Source organism: Mytilus californianus, unplaced genomic scaffold, assembly GCF_021869535.1.
Source record: "Mytilus californianus isolate M0D057914Y unplaced genomic scaffold, xbMytCali1.0.p SCAF_6, whole genome shotgun sequence".
Classification (NCBI taxonomy): domain Eukaryota; kingdom Metazoa; phylum Mollusca; class Bivalvia; order Mytilida; family Mytilidae; genus Mytilus; species Mytilus californianus.
The window spans coordinates 101,463,934-101,486,243 of NW_026262712.1; the positions used below are offsets into that span (position 1 = coordinate 101,463,934).

Sequence of the window (22,310 nt, forward strand, 5' to 3'; positions counted from 1 at the left end):
AAGAAGACTTTTTTGTTAAATAAACTGAATGTGACTTTTTTCCTTTGTAATACTGGTTATTTCAAGCATTCCTGTCAAGTTTTGTCATAATCAGTTCAATAGTTTGAGAAAAATCTAGTATAATGTAAGACGACATCTACAGCGATTCGAGCAAAATTTCTTCGAAAATTCCAAACCAAGCCGCATCATGATAGAATATAGTGTGGACCAATAAATGATCAAATATTTATCTCATCTGCCTACAAACAGTTGAATATGATACAAAAGATGACTTTAGGATGATAAATACTACTAATGGACCTCTTTGTCTTCCTTCTAAGGTCTCTTTTGGTCCATTTATACCTCTCATTTCCTCAAAATTTCTACTTTTTAGGCCAATAAATAAAAATTTTGGGGTAACTTTCACTCATTTATGATAGAAATGTTATAATAAATGATTAATTGAAGTATTCAAGCTGAATGAACTATCCATATAAAAGTTTACTGTCTCCAAGGCGGTTTCAATAAGTCCTTACGTAAAACTTAAATTTACGCCGTGTACCAGAGAGGGACATAAAAAGCTTCTTTTTTGGTGAATAATTTGTTGTTACTGCTTTAAAAATAATTTCATTTACTTAAAACTATATATTTGATAAAGAATTTCTTAGGAAAAATTTTCTAGTATAGCAGAATATAAGAAATAAGGAGAAAAGGCTCCCCAAAACTCTAAGTATGGCTTCTTCTGTCAACTAATATTCATGGTAAAGTCCTATTTCAAGGAAATTTTCTCATAAAATGTGTTTTGGAGACTCAATCTACTCAGAATATTTCATTATTTGTAATATTTCACTTAAATAGCAAGAAATTTTAACACATGAGAGTACTCACAAGGTCAAAGGTGCATGTACAGCTTCCCATATTAGGTGTAATACCACCATTGAATTTCCCCTATTAGTTTTTGTTAAAATTGCACTTTTCAAAAAATTGTGCTGAACTTATCTTTGTTTCAAATAAAGAAATACTTGGCATGAGTAAACTTTTATCCTGTCCAGTACTATAGAAAAAATTTCACATAACATTTCATTGCATATAAGAAAATAACCATCACTGGAAGTTAACCAATCAAATTTTCCCCCTTTTTTAACCTGTGTACAAGCTTTAGTAACCATGTAACCTCAAGTTTCCAAAATATTCTATAGAAACCCCAAGTAAAAAATTAATGGTGCTTTGAAATACCCAAGATATATGTTTATGACCAAGAAATGTTTTACTGCAATGAAATGTAGGATCAATTACCTACAACTGTCAAATTCAAGGGAATATTTTTTTTCGACCTATTTTCGTATGCAACCGGAAGTGACGTACTATGATTTGGTGGTATTACACCTATAAGATTTTGAAACTAAATTCAGAGTATGATTGCACTTTTAATGATCTTTATGACATCAAATGTCTTGGAAGAGCAACGATGCTGGTGCTAAAATGATGTTGATATTTAGAGGTGTTACTATTCTGCTATGATAGTGATATCCAGCTATATCACACAAAAATAATAAATTACTTCCTGTTTAAGTTATTCTGAAAATTGTGATATCCAGCTGTATCAAGTGTTATGTATTTATAGATTTCTATGAGGAGATGTTATCATTGGTGTACAGCTTAACCAGTTCCCATGTATCAGTACATTTATGGCAAGTGTTCCAGATGTTGCATACTATGTTCCAGAAAGATGGCATTGATTATTTCACAGGTTTGTATAGTTATCAGGGATTATGGAATGACATTATATTGTATGAGAATATAAGATGTGGTAGTATTGTCAATGAGACAACTATTCATTAAAATCCAAAGGAAAAAAGATGTAATCAACTACAGTTCAACCAACAGCCTTCAACAATGAACAAAACCCACACTGAAGCTATAAAAAGACTTACATGGCAAAATTTTAAACAATTTAAAAGAATAAGCAGTCTTGATTAATATTACAATTGATTAAAAAAAAAACCAAAAAAACAAATGGGTAATGCCATTTCACTAACAAAAAAATAGCTTGGATGTTGTAATTTACCTGAAACACAGTGAATAATATGCTTCAAGCATATTATTCTTTAAAAGAAGTTGAACGAAAATAACCCTTTACATCCTCAATAATGATACATTAGATGAATGTACCTGGATTGTCTGAATAATCTCTATTATAATCAGTAGAAGGCAGATACTTTGATCTTAATTTTTCTTTGTATTTGAATTCCTATCAGAAAACAAAATTGTCTTAATTGTCAGGGCTTGCTTAAAAGTGTTAATTTCGTGGAGGTAATAGAGGGATTTCTTCCCTGCTAAACACCCATCAGGTTCTAGGAAATTCGTGCAATACCAGTCTAGTGATGAATATGCACTTTGTATTATGTTACAATGATTATATTGTTAGACACTCTAATTTTTTTCTGAAGACTGGATTCTCATTAAATGCTATTTCATCAGAATAATTTTAAGCACTACTAAAGTTCAGGCCTGCGACGAAAGTAGAGGAAAGCGTCAAAAATTGTTAAGTTTTCTGCTTAAGTTAGTTTGATAGGAACTACTTGTGATAGATCAATGATATTTACTATGAAGTTTGACGATTTTTTTGTGGCCCTGTCCCCTAGGACATGGTCCAGTGACTTTGAATTAATAAACAATTTTCAATGTTAAGTTTTCTGTTTAAGTTAGTTTGATAGGATCTACTTGTGATAGATCAATGATATTTTGCATGAAGTTGCATTATGATCAGTTAATATCAGTTTGATGACTATTTCGAGGCCCTGTTTCCTTTGTCATGGACCAGTGACTTTGAATTCATAAGCAATTTTTAATGTTAAGTTTTTCTGCCCAGCCCCCCGTTTTGTGGGAAAAATTTGGTTGATTATTTAGGGAATCACTGAAGCATGACTAAGTCCCCCCCCCCCCCCCCTTATAAAAATGTCTGGATCTGCCACTAGGTTCCTTCCTTTACAAAGCAAATGCCATAAGCAAAGTGGATTGTCTGGCCTGTGACAATTATTTTAACATTGTGCTTTGTACCTATATGGTAAAAAGGGACGCTAACTACGATTTTAATAAAGTTGTGCAGTTTGGATGTAAAAAATCTTAATTATTCATATATTGAAGGTTTGTAAAACTTCTGGCCCATTGCATAATGTTACAAAATGATAATTCTTCAAACTTAGTGTTCATCAAGACATTATCCTTCCATAAGTTTTGCATTAGGAGGAAACAGTTCTAAATTGGAGTGGGTTTTTTTTGCCAAAAAAATAAAGCTAAATTTTGAACCAAAGATTTAATAATTGGAAAACAAACCACAGCTTTGCTTTAATGTAATAAATAATCCTAGATAAGAGACAAATTAATGAGAATTATCTTTATTTACTTGTAAAAGTTCAACTTAAAAGGGCACAATAAGACTATTCTTGACAGCTTAACAGTCACCGTTTGTGCTCCTTCCATAAGTTTTATATTGAGAGGAGTTATCTTCCTTGCCAAAACTTCTTAATTAAGAATGAAATGTTATTTTTTGAAAAAAGACCATTGCTTTGCCATAATGAATATATATATAAGTTTTGCAGCTAAAATTAAAATTACCTCCCTTTATTTGCTTGTTTTAAGATGATTTGAAGGAGTAAAGCAAATTGGAGTGGGAGACAACTGAGGAATTATTAAACTTGTTAAATGATATGAATGTAAATTGTTTTTTCCAGAAAATATATAGAAATCATTGAAACATTTTTAAAAAAGTGAAGAAGAGATTGTTAATAAATACCTTTGATATTGTTTCATTCTGGTTTCATTTGGCTGTGGTAAAAGATGTTAAGTCTTAAGAATTCTGTGTTGCAAAATCTTATATTATATTTGACTGCCCCAGTGAGTTATGTAACTCATGGGCATAGACATTTGAGGGGTGAGAAGTAAGTTATTGTTTAAATGTGGTCTCATCTCTAGGTTAATTCCTGTTTTTAAAGACTAACACAAGGCCATTGAAAATTGAATGTATGTATCCCCTTATACAAGATATTAAATGGCATGTATGAAAAACTTTTTATTTTGCTTTATTTTTTTGGCAAAAATTTAAACAAGGCACATTCAAAAACAACTTCTTTCACATTATACCTGTATAATGATCTACATTATGATATAAGCCATTTAAAACTTTAAGAAAGACAAATGAAACTTTTTAAAAGAAATTATAAGACAATCAAACCTTGTGTCTTAAAAGAGAGTCTTGGTCCTTTTTCATCTATTAAAAAAAGAAAAAAAATTGACCCAGAGGTTAAAAACAGACCCCCAGGGTTAAGGGAAACCAAAAATCTTCTTTGAATGGCCTATCCAGTCTCTTATGTTAATTTGAAATTTTGAAAACATCTTGTTTCATTTTTATGCCCCCGCCGTAGCCTACATAGTTCCCTTAAATAACTTTGCCAATTGAAACAAAAAATTTGCCTCGTTCATTCTTGGAGTATCTAGTGTTAGTAATGTCTGGTAATCCAACCTTCTAACCAACATGAGTTACATGGTTAAAGAAGAGAAGGGGTAAAAGGCAAGTATTGTTTAATATCTTGAAACTGTTATAGAAAGAGAGAATTCCGATCAGGCAAGATTTCGAGATCTACCTACTCACTATTTTGGCCCATATTATTTGGTGAATTCTTATAGGAGATATTGCCTTAAATGATGATTTTTTTTACCTCTTTTTTGGCACTCAAGGAGGGTTAACAGTTCTGTACTTAGCAGAAGCAACTACTTTGATCTAAATGTGATTCTTCTCTGTTGCTGAATTCATATTAACAATTCATACTCCTGCCTGGAGTGGATAATTTTAAAGGGTTATTGAGGGATGTTCCCCCTTAGTAATGTAAAATATAAACATCCTTGCAACTCTATGAAATTTGTGAATTACCAGTCTAGTGATGAATATGCACTTTCTATTATGTTACTATGATTATACTGTTAGACACTCTAATTTTTTTCTGAAGACTGGATTCTCATTAAATACTTTTTCATCAGAATAATTTAAAGCACTACTAAACTAAAGTTAAGGCCTGCGAAGCGAGACATAAAGATTGCTTTTACGACTCGGGCGTCAACATTTGTTAAGTTTTCTGCTTAAGTTAGTTTGATATGAACTACTTGTGATACATCAATGATATTTACTATGAAGTTGCATTACTATCAGTACATATCCTAGATAAGAGACAAATAAATGAGAATTATCTTTATTTACTTCAAAGTTCAACTTAAAAGGGCACATTGAGACAATTCTTAACAGCTTAATCACCGTTGCTCCTTTCATAAGTTTTACACTGAGAGGAGTTATCTTCCTTGCCAAAACTTCTTAATTAAGAATGAAATGGGTTTTTTTTTTTAAATAAACCATTGCTTTGCCATAGCGTCAAAATATATATGTAAATTTTGCAGCTAAAATTAAAATTACCTCCCTTTATTTGCTTGTTTCAAGAAGATTTAAAGGAGGAAAGGAAATTGGAGTGGGAGACAACTGAAGAATTATTAAACTTGTTAAATGATATGAATGTAAATTGTTTTTTCCAGAAAATATATAGAAATCATTGAAACATTTTTAAAAAAGTGAAGAAGAGATTGTTAATAAATACCTTTGATATTGTTTCATTCTGGTTTCATTTGGCTGTGGTAAAGATTTAAAGTTCTAAGAAATCTATGTAGCAAATTTTTGCTTTATATTTGACTGCCCCAGTGAGTTATGTAACTCATGGGCATAGACATTTGAGGGATGAGAAGTTAGTTATTGTTCAAATGTAGTCTCATCTCTAGGTTAATTCCTGTTCTGAAAGACTTACACGAGGCCATTGAAAATTGAATGTATGTATCCCCTAACACAAGATATTAAATAGCATGCAGGGGTTCAAATTTACTTTAAGCAATTGAAGGTCCCGGACCTTTGACCAAAGATACTTTAAAAGTCCTCCTTTATTCTTAGAAGGTCCAATGTTTTTTGAAAATTCATTTTATAAAAATAAAAAATGCTTACCAATACCATAACAAAACACCCATCTAATTACTACATTAACCTCATTTTTTTTATTAAATAAATTCAGTCAGAAAAAAAACTTCCCCTTTTTCCAACACTATATGCTGTGTTAAATAACACTTTGTACCTTTATAATTGGTTTGATTTCAATTACTGCTTAAGAGCACTGGCCTAACTTTGTGTCAGATGACAGCTCAACTTCGTTTTCAAACTTGGGGTCAGTTTCTTTGAACCACTTTTTTTGGCAAGATACATAGATGCTGGGTGGTTATTTTGCATCATGATTTTTGATGGGGTCAAGTTTAATTTTTGTTTCCCAATGAACCAGGGCACTTTCCCTTTCACTGTATGTGAGAAAAATTACGTTCTTGTTTTTCCTGTCGTATTTTTGGGCTGCGTTAAGCGGTTTCATCAATCATTCCCTTTGTATGCCCTATCAGGTTTTCTTTGGAAGGGGTCACTCCAAAACCAAACAGACTCATACCGTTTACTGGTTATGTTTTAATATTATATTCTCGAGTTTCCTGGGATCTTGTATGACGACCTGTCACATGACTACACTGTACACATCAATTCAATGAGGTCTCATTCAATAAACTATTTTCATATTAATGACTTTTGACCCCGGATTATATAATTTTTCGACAGGTTACCTTTTCTGTGAGACATCCTGGTACTCGGTCAAGTAAGTGCAACCAAAAGAAGAAAAATCAACCACACAATCCATGCAATTTGAGGGGAAAGTTTTCTGTTTTCTGATGATTTTATCGTGTTAAGAAAATATAAAGCAGTTAATTTTCCCCATAAATTGTATCGATTAAAAGCTTGATTTTACTTTTTTATGTTGCTCTTACTTGACCGAGTACCAGGATGTCTTACCACAGAGTAGGTAACCCGTCGAAAAAATATAAACTCTGGAGTCAAAAGTCGGTAATGTGAAAAAGGTCTATTGTGAAGAATGTAAGCAAATACATAAGTTTCCTTTCAATAAAAATGCATATTTCAAGATTATTTTTATTCTTGATTTTATATATTTTTGTTCAAAAAGCTTTTGTAACTTTTTAACCTGCAAAAATACGAAAGTCTTTCGGGTGTAACTAACTACCGGTGGGAAGGTTCGAACCCGTAAATCGAAGGTCGCAGACCTCGGACCACCGCTAATTTGAACCCCTGGCATGTAGGAAAAACTTTTTATTTTGCTTTTATTTTTTTGGCAAAAAATTAAACGAGGCACATGCAGTTTGGTTCTACAGAGAATTTTTTTTTTCATAAACCACTGACAAGAAGTTCTTGAAAAAAAAACTTGCTTCACATTATACCTGTATCTTGATCTACATTATGATATAATCTATTTAAAACTTTAAGAAAGACAAATGAAACTTTTTAAAAGAAATTATAAGACAATCAAACCTCATGTATTAAAAGAGAGCTTTGGTCCTTTTTCATCTAGTAAAAAAAAAAAAATTGACCCAGAGGTAAAAAAAAAAGAACCCCAGAGTTGGGGAAACTAACAATCTTTTTTGAATGGCCTCACCAGTCTCATGTTAATTTGAAATTTTGAAAATATCTTGTTTCATTTTTATACGCCTGTTTACAAGACGTATTATGGGATACCTCTGTCCGTCGTCATCAACATGTCGGACATTAACTCAAAAACGCTTTAACCAATTTGCATAAAACTTTGGTGAATTGTTTATATCTATTGACGTGAGCTCCCTTTCGTTTTTTATAAATTTTAGATTTTACGTTTCTGAGTTATGGGGTTTTATTCATTAAAAAAGGGGGATTTTCCGGTTTTCGGACAATAACGCAAGAATGCTTTCACCAACTTGCAAGAAAATGTGGTGAATTGTTTATTTCTATTGACATGAGCTCCCTTTCGATTTTTATATATTTTAGATTTCACATTTCCGAGTTACAGGGTTTTATTGTCGAGCCTGCGACTTTTGTCGCAGAAAGCTCGACATAGGGATAGCGATCCGGCGGCGGCGTTAGCTAACTTCTTAAAAGCTTTATATTTTAGAAGATGGAAGACCTGGATGCTTCATACTTTGTATATGGATGCCTCATGTTACGAAGTTTCCGTCAGTCACATGTCCAATGTCCTTGACCTCATTTTCATGGTTCAGTGACTACTTGAAAAAAAAGTTCAGATTTTTTGTAATGTTAAATTCTCTCTTATTATAAGTAATAGGATAACTATATTTGGTATGTGCGTACCTTGCAAGGTCCTCATGCCCGTCAGACAGTTTTCACTTGACCTCGACCTCATTTCATGGATCAGTGAACAAGGTTAAGTTTTCGTGGTCAAGTCCATATCTCAGATACTATAAGCAATAGGTCTAGTATATTCGGTGTATGGAAGGACTGTAAGGTGTACATGTCCAACTGGCAGGTGTCATCTGACCTTGACCTCATTTTCATGGTTCAGTGGTTATAGTTAAGTTTTTGTGTTTTGGTCTGTTTTTCTTATACTGTATGCAATAGGTCTACTATATTTGGTGTATGGAATGATTGTAAGGTGTACATGTCTAGCTGGCAGGTGTCATCTGACCTTGACCTCATTTTCATGGTTCAGTGGTCAAAGTTAAGTTTTTGAGTTTTGGTCTTTTTTTCTAATACTGCATGCAATAGGTCAGCTATATTTGGTGTATGGAATGATTGTAAGGTGTACATGTCTAGCTGGCAGGTGTCATCTTACCTTGACCTCATTTTCATGGTTCAGTGGTCAAAGTTAAGTTTTTGAGTTTTGGTCTTTTTTTCTAATACTATATGCAATAGTTCAACTATATTTGGTGTATGGAAATATTTTATGATCTATATGTCAGTCACGCAGGTTTTATTTGACCTTGACCTCATTTTCAAGGTTCATTGCTCAGTGTTAAGTTTTTGTGTTTTCGTCTGTTTTTCTTAAACTATAAGCAATAGGTCAACTATATTTGTTGTATGGAAGAATTGTTAGCTGTACTTGCCTGCCTAGCATGGTTCATCTGACCTTGACCTCATTTTCATGGTTCATTGGTCAATGTTTAGTTTACTTGGTTAATGTTAAGTTTATGTGACAGTTGTAATAAAGCTTTATATTTAGGACTATCAACATAATATCAATGATTAGTAAAGAAGGCGAGACATTTCAGCGTGTGCACTCTTGTTCATAAAAAAAGGGGGATTTTCCAGTTTTCAGACAAAAAATCAAAAATGCTTTCAGCAGTTCTTATGAAACTTTGGTGAATTGTTTATATGTATTGATGTAAGCTCTGTTTAGAATTTTATAAATTTTACATTTTACATTTCTGAGTTATGGGGTTTTATTCATTAAAAAAGGGGGGATTTTCCAGTTTTTGGACAATTACTCAAAAATGCTGTCAGCAATTCTCATGAAACTTTGGTGAATTGTTTATATCTATTGATGTAAGCTCCCTTTACATTTTCATAAATTTCTAATATGACATTGAAAATTAATTAAACTTTAATTGTTTATAGTCTGACAACAGATTTACTAAGTATTGCGCAACAGCAAAGTGTATTGCACAACAGCAAGAAATCTTTAATTGATTATAAATTCAATTCATATAACCAATTTCAAGTTCTTTGACTACATTTATTCAGAAACCTATAATATGTCAAATATTTAATACAATCCAAATTCAGACCTGTATCAAGCTTGAATATTGTGTCCATTTCAGGGCTTCCAAAATTATTTTTAGCCAGCCGGACATTTTATATACTATCCCGATTTTAATCTCTAAAGACTAAATAAACAAAAGGCAATTATGGTAATCAGTTGCCAAGTTGGCCATCCCAATGATTGACATTAAAAAAAAAACGATATTATTTAATATTAACTTTCTTTGATTCAAATTCGAAGTTCTGACGTAAACTGTTAAATTGGCAGTGCATCATTCGAAGTGTGCAACATTAGCGTACTTATATCTGCCTTAAACTCTTTATTTGTGCAAAATGACGTTGTCAAACACTTTACTTTCGTTTTCAAAATACCGGATGTTGTCTTGACAATGGTAAAACATGGACCAGAGACGGATACGTAAATTCCGTGTACGTTTGCAAAGCATGAATGAGTGTAAGTAGCTCATTCTACGTTATTTCTTCAAGAAAATATTCGAAATAAACGTGAGATAAAGGCATCAATGACAATTTAAGTATTGTTTGAAGAAATTAGGATTCATAATTAAATTTCACACCTGCGCACATGTGCACACTTGCAATTGTACTAGTTCAAACAGAGACATGTCTCTGGTTCAAACAACGTGGTTTTGACGATTTTTCATTTTCACCTTTTTAATTTTTTCATCAAATCATGTTTGAAAATGTATTTCTGATAATTTTAATCTGTTTGACTAAATTAATTAGATGCAAACCGGTGAAATATAAGAAAATAACTTTGAATAGACCGATCAATATCCGGTTCAAAATAGTTTACCTGTCAATTGAACAGGTAAATTGCAGCTGTTCGACAACTAATTAGCCTTGATTAAAATGAAAAGGTATTAAAGTAGGGGTTGTTTTGATAGTACTTTATGATCATGCCACTTTTATGACCGGAAATGTGTGGCTGTTAAAGGCAAAAGGTTGGGTCAAAAAGATCGCTAATTATGTTAAAATGACCGTCTCATAAGAAAGCCTTGAAAACTAAAAAGTAGATGACCGTTTCGTGCTTTGCCCAGCCGGACTTTTACCGGACATTATACAAATGTCCGGAATATATGACCGTTTTGGAAGCCTTGGTCCATTTTGCCCCAACTGTTCAGGGTTGGACTTCTGCGGGCGTATCCAGCTGCGCTTAGCGAAGCAGTTTATTTATGCCCCTGCCATAGCCTACGGCTGGGGCATTAAGTTTTATCCATTGTCCGTTTGTACGTATGTCCCAAAATTTGTTTCTGTTCTCTACTTTACCTCAACCAAATGTTAGGAAACTTAAACACCATGCTTATTACCACAAAACACATATCAAGTTTAAATTAGGGTGGCGTCCCTTGTACCGTTCTAGAATTATGGCCCTTTACAAATGGAAAAATTGCTGAATTTTTCATTTCTGTTCTCTTAACTTAAGTTTACCTCAACCAAATGTTATGAATCTTATACACAATGCTTATTACCACAAAACACAGATCGGGTTTGAATTTGGGTAGCGTCACCCTTACCATTCTAGAGTTGTGCCCTCTACAAATGGAAAAATTGCTGAATTTTTCGTTTCCGTTCTCTAACTTAAGTTTGCCTCAACCAAATGTTATAAAACTTTATATACACAATGCTTATTACCACTATGAATTTGGTTAGCATCACTTTTATTATTCTTGAGTTATATCCCTTTATGACGTTATATTCAAGCGGGGCATCATCTGTGTCCTATGGACACATTCCCCATTTATTTTTACCTCTTTTTTGGCAGAAAGCATAGTCAATAGACATTGAATGGGGAACTACTATTAACATTACAAATATACTCTAAACTAACAGTCTGCACCAAAATCTTTTCCAACTACTAGTACAAAGACCAATATTCCTATATATTTCTTAAGTATCTAAACAAAATTTAGCAAATTCTTACTAGTCTGAATAAAGTTTTACTAGTCTGGGGCATCGTACTAGAGGCTAACGGTGCAGACTGAACTAAGTAACTACTTTGAGCACTCGAGGAGGGATAACAGTTCTGTAATTAGCAGATGCAACTATTTTGATCTAAATGAGATTCTTCTCTGTTGCTGAATTCATATTAACAATTCATACTCCTGCCTGGAGTGGATGATTTTAAAGGGTTATTGAGGGATGTTCCCCCTTAGTAATGTAAAATATAAACATCCTTGCAACTCTATGAAATTTGTGAATTACCAGTCTAGTGATGAATATGCACTTTCTATTATGTTACTATGATTATACTGTTAGACACTCTAATTTTTTTCTGAAGACTGGATTCTCAGTGCTGTTCCATCAAAAACTAATATAACTGAGACTTCTTTTAAACTAAGTTCTACTGGCAGATGAATGGGCTTCTTTGTCGAAAGTGAAGTTAAAAGTAGAGGAAGTGATAATTTAATTTGTCGCAATCAGATCAGTCTCCCGAGGATGAAGAAGCCAAACATACAAATAATTTGAGAACTTTTCATGTCTGTTAAGGGCAGCTTTCAAGCTTTAATCTTGAAAACAATAAAAAATCAAAAGAAACTTTAAATAGGAAACTACTACCAAAGTTAAAAATCCACTTTTTATTGAGTTGTCAAACTAATCAGAGCATTCAAGGAGGGTTAACAGGCCTGTAATTAGTAGAAGGCAGCTACTACTTTGATCTTAATGTGATTCTTCCTTGATTTCATATCAAGATATGAAATACAAAATGGTCCCGTTTGTCAGGACCTGCCTAGAGATGATAATGTTATAAGGTTTATATAAATAGATTTCTCCTCCCCTGTTGTAAAATATATTATCCCTGCAACGTTTTTCAGGACCTGACTAGAGATGATAATGGTATAAGGTTTATATAAAGGGATTTCTCCTCCCCTGTTGTAAAATATATTATCCCTGCAACTATTAATTGTTCTAATTGCAAAATAAAGGATTTTTCAGCACTGATGATAATTACCTCCCTTTATTTGCTTCTTTTAAGCATATCGAAAAGAATAAAGGAAATAGGAGTGGGAGTGAATAAAAGTACTTTTAAGCATGTTAAATGTTATGAAATGGTATGTTTTTGTCTGAATATTAATGAAAATACATAAAACTCTTTGAAAAGGTGAAGAAGATAGTGATAATACATACTTTTGCCATTGTTTCTGTTTGGTTTTAATTGGTAACAGTGAATCTCAATTTGGCATATGAGAAATAGAATTTTCTCTTTTTCAAATAGAATAAATTTAAAATATTTGACTGCCAGAGTGAGTTACTTAACTCACAGGCATTGACAATAATAAGCATATATGTTAAGATACAAAGATTTGTAGAATATAATGATTTTAAATTGTTATGATTTGAGAGGATTTCAATATGAAACAATGTAAAAAAAAGTCGTACTCCTTTGTTTTCGAGAACCTTATTTTGGCATTAAATCTTCCCACATTACAAGTCAACAGAATATGTGTGACTGCTTGAGTAAATAATTGACTTGGTTCATTCTTAAATTCCTACACAACCTGTATCTGCAACTCATCTTTAAATAATAACTTTATTTAAATGAAGCATCTATGCCTAAAAGCCATTTTGTGATGAAAAATGACATGTCCATGATTGAAAATGATTACTATGTCAGACACTCTAATTTTTTTCCGAATACTGGCTTATTTTAAAAGAGCTCTTTACGAAGCAATAAAAGATAACACAAACTAAAAAAAATCTGTTTTATCATGTTCATTAGTTAATGATTGTTAATTGCATGATATGTTGAATAATTAATTTATTGTATTGTTTATTTCAGAAATGATGCCTGCCCTCCACAACTATATAACAGTAGATACCACTGCTTTTCTAGCTAACCCAGAACATGTACAGATTATATATAACATGTGTAAAACAGTAAGTTGACTCTATATAAAAATAATGAGGTATGATTGCCAATGAGACAACTATCCACCAAAGTTCAAATGAAGTGGATGTAAGCAATTATAGGCCTTCAACATTGAGAAAAACCCATACCGTATAGTTGGCTATAAAAGGCCCCGACATAAAGAATATGAAACAATTCAATTGAGAAAACTAACTGCCAAATTTATAACAAAACAATTTATGAAAAACAAATATGACTGACATGAACCAACCACAGCCACTGAACTACAGGCTCCTGACTTGCGACAGGCACATAAAGAAAGTGGCGGGGTTAAACATGTTTGTTGGTGCTCAAACCTCCCCCTAACCTGGGACAGTGGTGAAACAGCACAACATCAGAACAAACTATAAAAATCAGTTGAAAAATGCTTAACTCATCAGATTGATACAAAGCAGAACAATCAAACAAAAACACAGACCAGACGTGGCAGGGTATTTATCCATCCCTCATCCCTAACAACAAAAGGACACTAAGTACAGATCTGAAAGTACTCGCAGTTACTGACAGCCAGTTCAAAGCCAATAACAACAAACAAAAAAAAATCTTGTATCTTAGACTAAAATATCAATCAATACACATCCAACATCCAATGGATTTAGTGTAAAGACATCATTAACAGTCAGAAAAAAACATGACCTTGTGCAATGCTAAAATAAAGGTATCGACAGATTGTAGTACCGTTAAAGTGCATATGTGTATAACAAAACTATTTAGTATGATTTTAATTCACTGATAACAAAATCAATATTTATACCAATAAAAACAATATTTATCTATGTTATTTTAAACTCACTTATTGGTATGGTAAATGCAAAACAATAGCTATCAGTAATTTAGGAGGGGTCTTTTAGCAATTTAACCTTATTTCATGTAAAATAATAAAATTGAGAATGGAAACGGGGAATGCGTCAAAGAGACAACAACCCGACCAAAGAGCAGAAAGCAGCAGAAGGTCAACAATGGGTCTTCAATACAGCGAGAAAATCCCACATCTTGAAGCACCCTTCAGCTGGCCCCTAAACAATAATGTCTATTAGTTCAGCAAAAATGGACTTCACACTAAACTCTGAAACATATAAAAATATAAATGAACCATAAAGCATGTTAAATACTGGATATCCAATTATAATTAATGGAATCATGCTGTTAGTTGCATCACAAGTAAATTGAATATCTTTACCTTTCTGAAATAGATACCACAAGAGAAAATTAGCAAATCATTTAAAAAAAAAACAATGATATGTGGAGAATGTTAAGTGTTGTTTTCACTTTTTCCTTTAGGTAATGTCAGCTGATATTGGTGAAGATGCTGAATGCCATGCAGCCAAGTTATTAGAAGTTATTATACTACAATGTCCAGGACAAGTAGATCATGTATGTTTTTATACCTATATGTTGATGAAATAAAGCAATCTTCAATTAATCAATGTTAAGAATTTTTATCAGAATACAATATAAAAATATGGAGATGTGGTATGATTGCCGATCAGACAACTATCGACCAAAGATGCAAGGACATGGATGTGAAAATGTACTTTTCACAGTATGAACTTAAGATATGAGCAAACCCATACTGTATAGTAAGCATTAAAGGCTGAGATAATGAAATGTGAACTGTTAAAAGGGCAGCGTCAAATGAAAGTACTTCCTGTTTTTATGCGCCCGTTTACAGGACATATTATGGTTTACTGTTGTCAACCCATCCGTCATCAACATGTCAGACAATAACTCGAAAAGGCTTTAACCAATTTTCATGAAACTTTTGTGAATTGTTTATATCTATTGACACAAGCTCCCTTTCGATTTTTATAAATTTCAGATTTTAAATTTCCGAGCTGTGAGATTTATATAAAAAAAAAGGGGGGGATTTCCAGTTGTCGGACAAGAACTCAAAAATGCTTTGAGCAGTTTTCATGAAACTTTGGTAATTGGCTTATATCTATTAAAAGAAGCTCCCTTTAGTTTTTTTTTTATAAATTTCTGATATGACTTTGAGGAATTATTGAACTTTATTTGTTGAAAAAGCGACGGGCGTATCATGTGCTCATGGCACAACTCTTTATTGAAATTACCAAAATTTGTTATTTAAGATAGTTCATAAGAAAACTTCACAATAATTTTCTGATAAAGTTGGTAATGTATTCCTGTAATGTTGATTTATAAGAGACTCTTCCCTTTATGATTAATTGTGTATTGGTATTTAAGCATTGTGATTTGCATACATTGTATAGATTTACATAGAAATGTCATTTGAAAAGAAATTTTTGTCTTTGTTAGATTGTGTACATAATCTAAAAATGATGAAAAAGTTTTTTTTTTTTTTTTTTTTTTTTTTTTTACAGGTAATTCCATCATTTATTGAACTAGCATTGCAGAGACTAACACGTGAAGTTTTAACATCAGAATTACGGACTATGTGTTTACAAGTTGTGATAGCCGCTTTGTATTATAATTTACCATTTTTGATGGACACATTATCTAAATTACAAATTCCAAATGTAAATGGATCATTATTAGCTCAGTTTTTGAAGTCTTGGTTCCATGATATAGACTGTTTTGTTGGGTAGGTATCATTTCTTTACAGAATATTAGGTGTAAATAGTCAGTGCCAAAAACCACTAGCCTTAAGCTCATGACTAGTAAAAATTTGTTTAGGCTAGTGAACATTTTTAAAACATTTATGAGACACATAGAAGTGCTTTCTTGAAATTGTAAGTATAAAAGTTAAGACACTGACTAAATATAGGAATAACAGATTCATTTAATTGAAGATCAGTTAATTAATAAGATTAAGACTATTTCAGAATAATTTCTAGGTGTTGCTGAAATGAAAATGGTATTCAATGATTCTTTAGATTTGTTCTTTTTCAACTGTTGATTCTTTGGTAAGTTTATCATTTGTTTGTCAGTTTACCATGATTATATGGTCAGGTTAGCTTTAAACTTAGTACAAATGTACATTATAAGGTGAATTTTTAAACTATATTCCAAATAAGGAGTTAACACACATTAGTGGGGGCATAGTGTCCTGTGTACACACATTCTTGTTCTGCAAAGATTTTTCTTTATTCTACTCTCATGATGAAAGTAACAACTACATTTTTTCCCCTTTTTTTTGCAGTTTACACGACAGAAAAATAACAGTTTTAGGATTGTGTTCCTTAGTAAATCTAATTAGTAACAATCGACCAAATGAAGTGTCAGAAGTATCAGCACAGATTATCCCTGCTTTGTTGTTACTCTTCTCTGGTTTGAAGCGAGCCTATGCTGCCAAAGCCAAGGAAGACGAGGATAGTAGTGATGAAGAAGATGAAGATGACGAGGAAGAAAAGGATGAAAATGGTAATGATACATAGCACCATCTAAGGCCATTAAATTTACATGTTACCAAGGGAAGGCACTTTAAAATTGAGTAACCACCCATAGAAGAAATTTAAGAGACCTGCATACATTTTATATCTGTACAACTTGATATTTCAGTCAACCATAGTGGCGAATTCAAATTGCCTTCCCTGGTTCCCATGAATGTATTTATGGAACAACCCTAGGATGATTCTTAGATTCTCGTTCAACTTTATTTTAAATGGGATGGACAGACAATCACTATCAACTTTCTGGTGGAGTTAGACATGAAACAATGTTTTACTTGTACATCAACAGTTATATTGTTAAAACAAACCTCACAAACCTCACAAACATGATAAGTCATGTTTGTATTCTAGTATTGTATGTATTTTAAGGTGGTACCCAACACCTTGACTAATATTAATTTGGCTCGTTTAATTTTCATAAAATTTTGACCAAATGTTTACTTTAACCCTCTGACAAAAATATAAAAATTTCAAAAAATTTGAACCAACCACTTTATCAGAAAAATTTCATTGGTTATATAGCAGTTTGACAAACACCAATTTTGATCATTGAGAAGCTTAATATTTCCTTAACAATACAACGTAATTAAAACGTTAAGCTGATTTTTACAGAGTTATCTCCCTGTAGTGTTAGGTACCACCTTAAGATGATTTGATGTTGATATAGAAAATTATGGCATTGAAAAGGTTATAAATGTTTTAATTAGTAGATATAGGATTTACTGGCAAATTTGTATAGATGATAGTGCAATTGTTAAAAAAGGAAAATTGGGTACTTATATTAAATTTATTAAGAAATGTAAATATTTTATGAATTTATATCGTCTTTAAAAGGTGTCTTTAATTGAGTTAATGAATTACAAATTTCTTCACATACAGACTAGAAGTTTGCATGTGGACTATGGAAAAGACTTCAATGAATTTTTACGGAACTGGTTACAAATTTATTACAGTAAATTTAATTGGAATAACCTTGTATATATTATTTATTTTAGAATTGGCAAGTGATGAAGATGAGGTTGATGAAGATGGAGCACAATACTTAGAAAAACTAGAGAAATCCGTAAGTATTGATCAGGAATATCAAGATTGGAAAAATAATATCTGAAAATTTTGTCACATGAAATCAATAAGTTACACTAAATAGGAACAAAGGGTTTAAAAATTGAAATGTAAAAATTTTCTTTGAAAATACTTTGAATTCTAAAAGCAAGCTGTGTCTTAACTGAAACTGTAAGTTTTCTAAAATTTAGAAATATATAAACAATAACATAATTTCCCCGCACATGTATTTTCTAATCACAGGTTTCAAAAAACAAGAAAAATCATTTCTCTGTCTCAGTCAGATTAAACAGAAATCTATTTTTTTACAATCAAATTAAAAATACTTGTCATACCGAGTCAGGTGATGGTAACTTCCAAAACAAATAGGCTGATGACACTGTTTGCAAATTTCTGAAAATATTTGAATTTTATAAAGTTCAAACCAGTACAAAGTTTTAATATTCTCTCATTTTTAAGGCCAATGAAGACGATGATAGTGATAATGAATATTCAGATGATGGAATGGAGGAAACAGCATTAGAAAGTTATCAGACACCCCTGGATGAAGATAGTTGTCAAGTGGATGAATATCAAGTCTTCAAGAATGTTCTACAAAGTAAGTATATTCATTTTAAGAACTTCATTTCAACTTTTAGTTTTCCTGCCAAATGTTGTTGGTTATCTCCGGGCACTCAGGCTCCATCCACCAATAAAAACTGACCGCTATGATGTAGTCTTTAGTGCTTAAAGTGGCGTTAATCACCAACAATCAATCATTTAAACTTGGCAGGGGAGGAAGTTGTATTTTTAAAGTGAAAGACAATATCATTTAGACTGAAAACACCGGCTAAACAACGTTCAATTATAAATTTGGTATTTCACATACAATGATTGGATGAAATCCTTATTTTTGTGTTGCCTGGACAAAGTTGTGAAGATGAGACTTTAATTTGCATTTTCCAGCAGAGGTGTCAACAATGTATTCGTTTGTGATTCTATCAATTTTGAATGTTTCATTAAACATTGACACATCTCATTTCCATGGAAAGTTTATGAAAAGATCAGTTTAAAGGAAACCACTTATGATGAGTCAATCTCATTTCCATGGAGAGTATTTTACACTGCACCTTCAGTCATGGTTCCGGGACTTTGAATGGTTTGCACAGTTTACATTTTGAAGTATTTAAATTTCAACATATCTCTGTTTCAACAATTTATTCATTGTCATTGATATTATAGTTGTTGAAACTAAAGAATAAATTTGATCAAAATTCAATTTTGGTTATCTTTTGATTATAAAACAGGTATCCAGACAGCTGATCCAGTTTGGTACCAGGCTTTAATGACACCTATAACTCCAGAACAAACTAAGGAATTGGAGGATGTTTTCAAGTTAGCTGAACAAAGACATGCTGCTGCAGGTAAATTTCTCTCACTTCTACAATTGCTGATGAGATGCTGAAATTGACAGAAATCACTGTAAATATGGAAGAAAATATTACATCATAGATACTATCTTATGTATATGTACTTCCAGTATTTTTGGAAGTTCCTGGTTTACTTTTAGAGTTTTAAAGTATCTTCCTTGCTAGGTATAGATATTGGTCAAACTGAATGACCATACCTAACAGTGGTTGACCTTTTGTTCAGCATGTTCGTCTAGATCCCTTTCATTTCCTTGAAATGCCTGTGAAATTGGTGAAAATAAAAATGAAAGAGGTCTAGATTTTTTTCAAAATCATTCATAGGGATTTCTGGATTTCTTAAATTTCACTAAAAAAAACTCTTTTGAATACTGAATTTCAATTTATTTTGTGATGGTTGAATGAATAGAGGGTTTCAGTCACAGTGGTAAGTCTGACCAGTTGTCTTTACCTATCTTTAATGTTAAGATCTCTGAGAAACAGCTGAAAATCGTAACATTTGGTTTAACCCTAGCAAGGAATGAATTCAAGAGACTTGTTTTCAGAATATTAACACTGAGGCAATATAAGTAATAGTGAAAAAGGTCTTATTTATTTTTTGTGTCATTTGGTTGCTTTTGTAAACCACCATGTCTCCTTATAAAAGAAACTTGCATTCCAAACAAAGGGAGATAATGATTGTAATGTCTTTTGGTAGTTTTTGAAACCACAAAAAACAGAGCTGTAAATTTATTGGTAATGAATATTTTCTTCTTTTCAGAATCAAAAAGAATAGAAGATGCTGGAGGCTACGTATTTCAGAATACCTCTGTGCCACAGAATTTTAATTTTGGAACATAACCCATCATCAAATGGCATTCCCTGTGTTTGACTGCTTATGGCTTCGAGGAACGCAAGATAATCACATTAATTGGGCATGTTGTCAATACCATAATTCACAAAACCTAAAGCTATACAACCATTGACTGTACATTTGATTCATTTAGTTACTCATTTGTACATACGAGATTGGTGATACATTCTTGGTGAATCTTAGTTTGTGATTAAATACTTATTTTTTGTCAAGTTTAGTTATTGCTTTCTCTACAGTTAATGACTCGAGAGAAAATTGTCATCATGCACAGATTTCATCATTTGTATTGGAAGAATGTTAGACTGTGGCCATAGTGAGATCTCGTGATACAGAGTTAAAGCGAAGAAAATGACATAGAAAAACAAACTGTGTTTATATCAGAATGTTAGTCAGTTGACATACTGCTACATACTTACATTCATAATCATGTACAAAGTGAAATTATCTATTAGCATGATTACTAAACTGTCAAACTAAAAGTAGAAGCTATTTTGATAATGATTTGAAATTTATAGAAATCGGCAAAAGTTACCAGAAATGAAAATTTTACTATAAACATTTATTACTCAAATATTCATTTGATTTAAATAAGAATATGAATTTTTATATAAATGCAATTTTTTCTTTAAACTCAAAACATTTTCAGCATTATTTAAACATTTCATTAATTTCCATATTTTCATTCAAATGTGAAAGTTGAAAAAGCGTTTATACTTTTTATGTGGCGTTAAACTGCCATCAATCAATGATAACATTGATTTATCTGATTTTTAGAAGTGCAACTTAGTGAAGTTATATGAAATTTTTTTTTAATGAAACAATCATTAGTTGAAAAAGGACCGATTTTGGCACACTAAAAACATTTTTGTTGTTGCTTATCATGTTAAAATTATATTTTAAAAAAGTGCTTGCTTTCTTATTGAAGGAAGAAAAACTTGTGTATTAGCTTTTAAGTTAAATGAATTAATCCAGTCTAGTCAATAAATGAAACATAACATTTCAAATGCATAATGAAACTTTTTCTTTTAGTTTGTCTTTTATTTTTGCTCCGAGTTAGTTGCAATGTGAATACAGAGTTCATTGAATAGCAAGTTTAAAACTCAACAAAGTTAGTTAATCAGTATACAATAAAAACAACTGAAACTATATCTATTGTGTTTATAACTTTAGCTACTTACTGTTGGATGAAATACATCTTATTTTGTGTGCTAAAACAGGATAGTACTTGATAGATTTTAAAAAAGAAAATCTTCGATACCATATTTCAAAAATGATTGTTGTATGATGTCAATAGAAGAAGTATTGCAGAATCCTAGATGAGGCTAATTTTACCTGTCTCAGACCTCTGATCATTTCATTGAATAATTTTGAAACACTTTTCACCTAGAACTAAATAAAAGGTTAAAAAAACAGTTAGTAAATCAGATTTCATTTCAAAATGAAAAGGACCATGTATGAATAGATCTTTGGAAAGTCTTTTATTGATAAAAGGGTGATTTTCTTTCATATTAATATCATTTTATCATACAGTTATGTTCAATATGAATTGATGTAGTTCATTTTATATTTTCACTGAAAATTTGAATATTTACGAATTCAGGTACAGTAGTAGATATATTAACAAGTAAAACATATGTAAAAAATATATGCATGATGTAAGCAAATGTATTATTACTGATTTAAGATGATCTGTGCTTGAATGAAATAGTATGATTGTCGAAATAATTCCCTCCAAAAACAAGACTTTTGTCAGTGAGGTATATTGGTGCTGTATTGATAGATTAGATGTGTGTTTGTTTTTGTCACAAGTATTAAGTCTTTCTTATTATTTTGCAATGTTGTTTAGCTTCCATTAATACATTCCTTTAATTTGAAACTTTTATTGTGCTATGAGGTATGTGTTTTCCAATTTTTTATTTTTTCTGTATGAAAAAAAAAACAGTTTCTCTGGATGCTTATTCACAGAATTAGTGCATGGTGTTTTCTTTATAATTACTTTTAGTTGGGCCTTTCATCATAGTTTCATGACAACAGATTTTGATTCTTT

At 31.7% G+C, this 22,310-nt stretch overlaps 1 protein-coding gene across 1 annotated transcript in view; it reads left to right on the forward strand.

Moving 5' to 3' along the window:
- LOC127706756 (importin-7-like) overlaps positions 1–22,074 on the forward strand; it is a 63,990-nt gene extending 41,916 nt beyond the window's left edge. The window contains exons 19-27 of the mRNA XM_052211417.1: positions 1,604–1,729; positions 13,443–13,540; positions 14,853–14,945; positions 15,914–16,134; positions 16,693–16,913; positions 17,938–18,005; positions 18,464–18,602; positions 19,291–19,407; positions 20,171–22,074. Of these exons, the coding sequence (XP_052067377.1) occupies positions 1,604–1,729; positions 13,443–13,540; positions 14,853–14,945; positions 15,914–16,134; positions 16,693–16,913; positions 17,938–18,005; positions 18,464–18,602; positions 19,291–19,407; positions 20,171–20,250 (1,163 nt within the window). The 3' untranslated portion in view covers positions 20,251–22,074. The remainder of the gene's footprint in view (positions 1–1,603; positions 1,730–13,442; positions 13,541–14,852; positions 14,946–15,913; positions 16,135–16,692; positions 16,914–17,937; positions 18,006–18,463; positions 18,603–19,290; positions 19,408–20,170) is intronic.
- Positions 22,075–22,310: the final 236 nt, after the last annotated feature.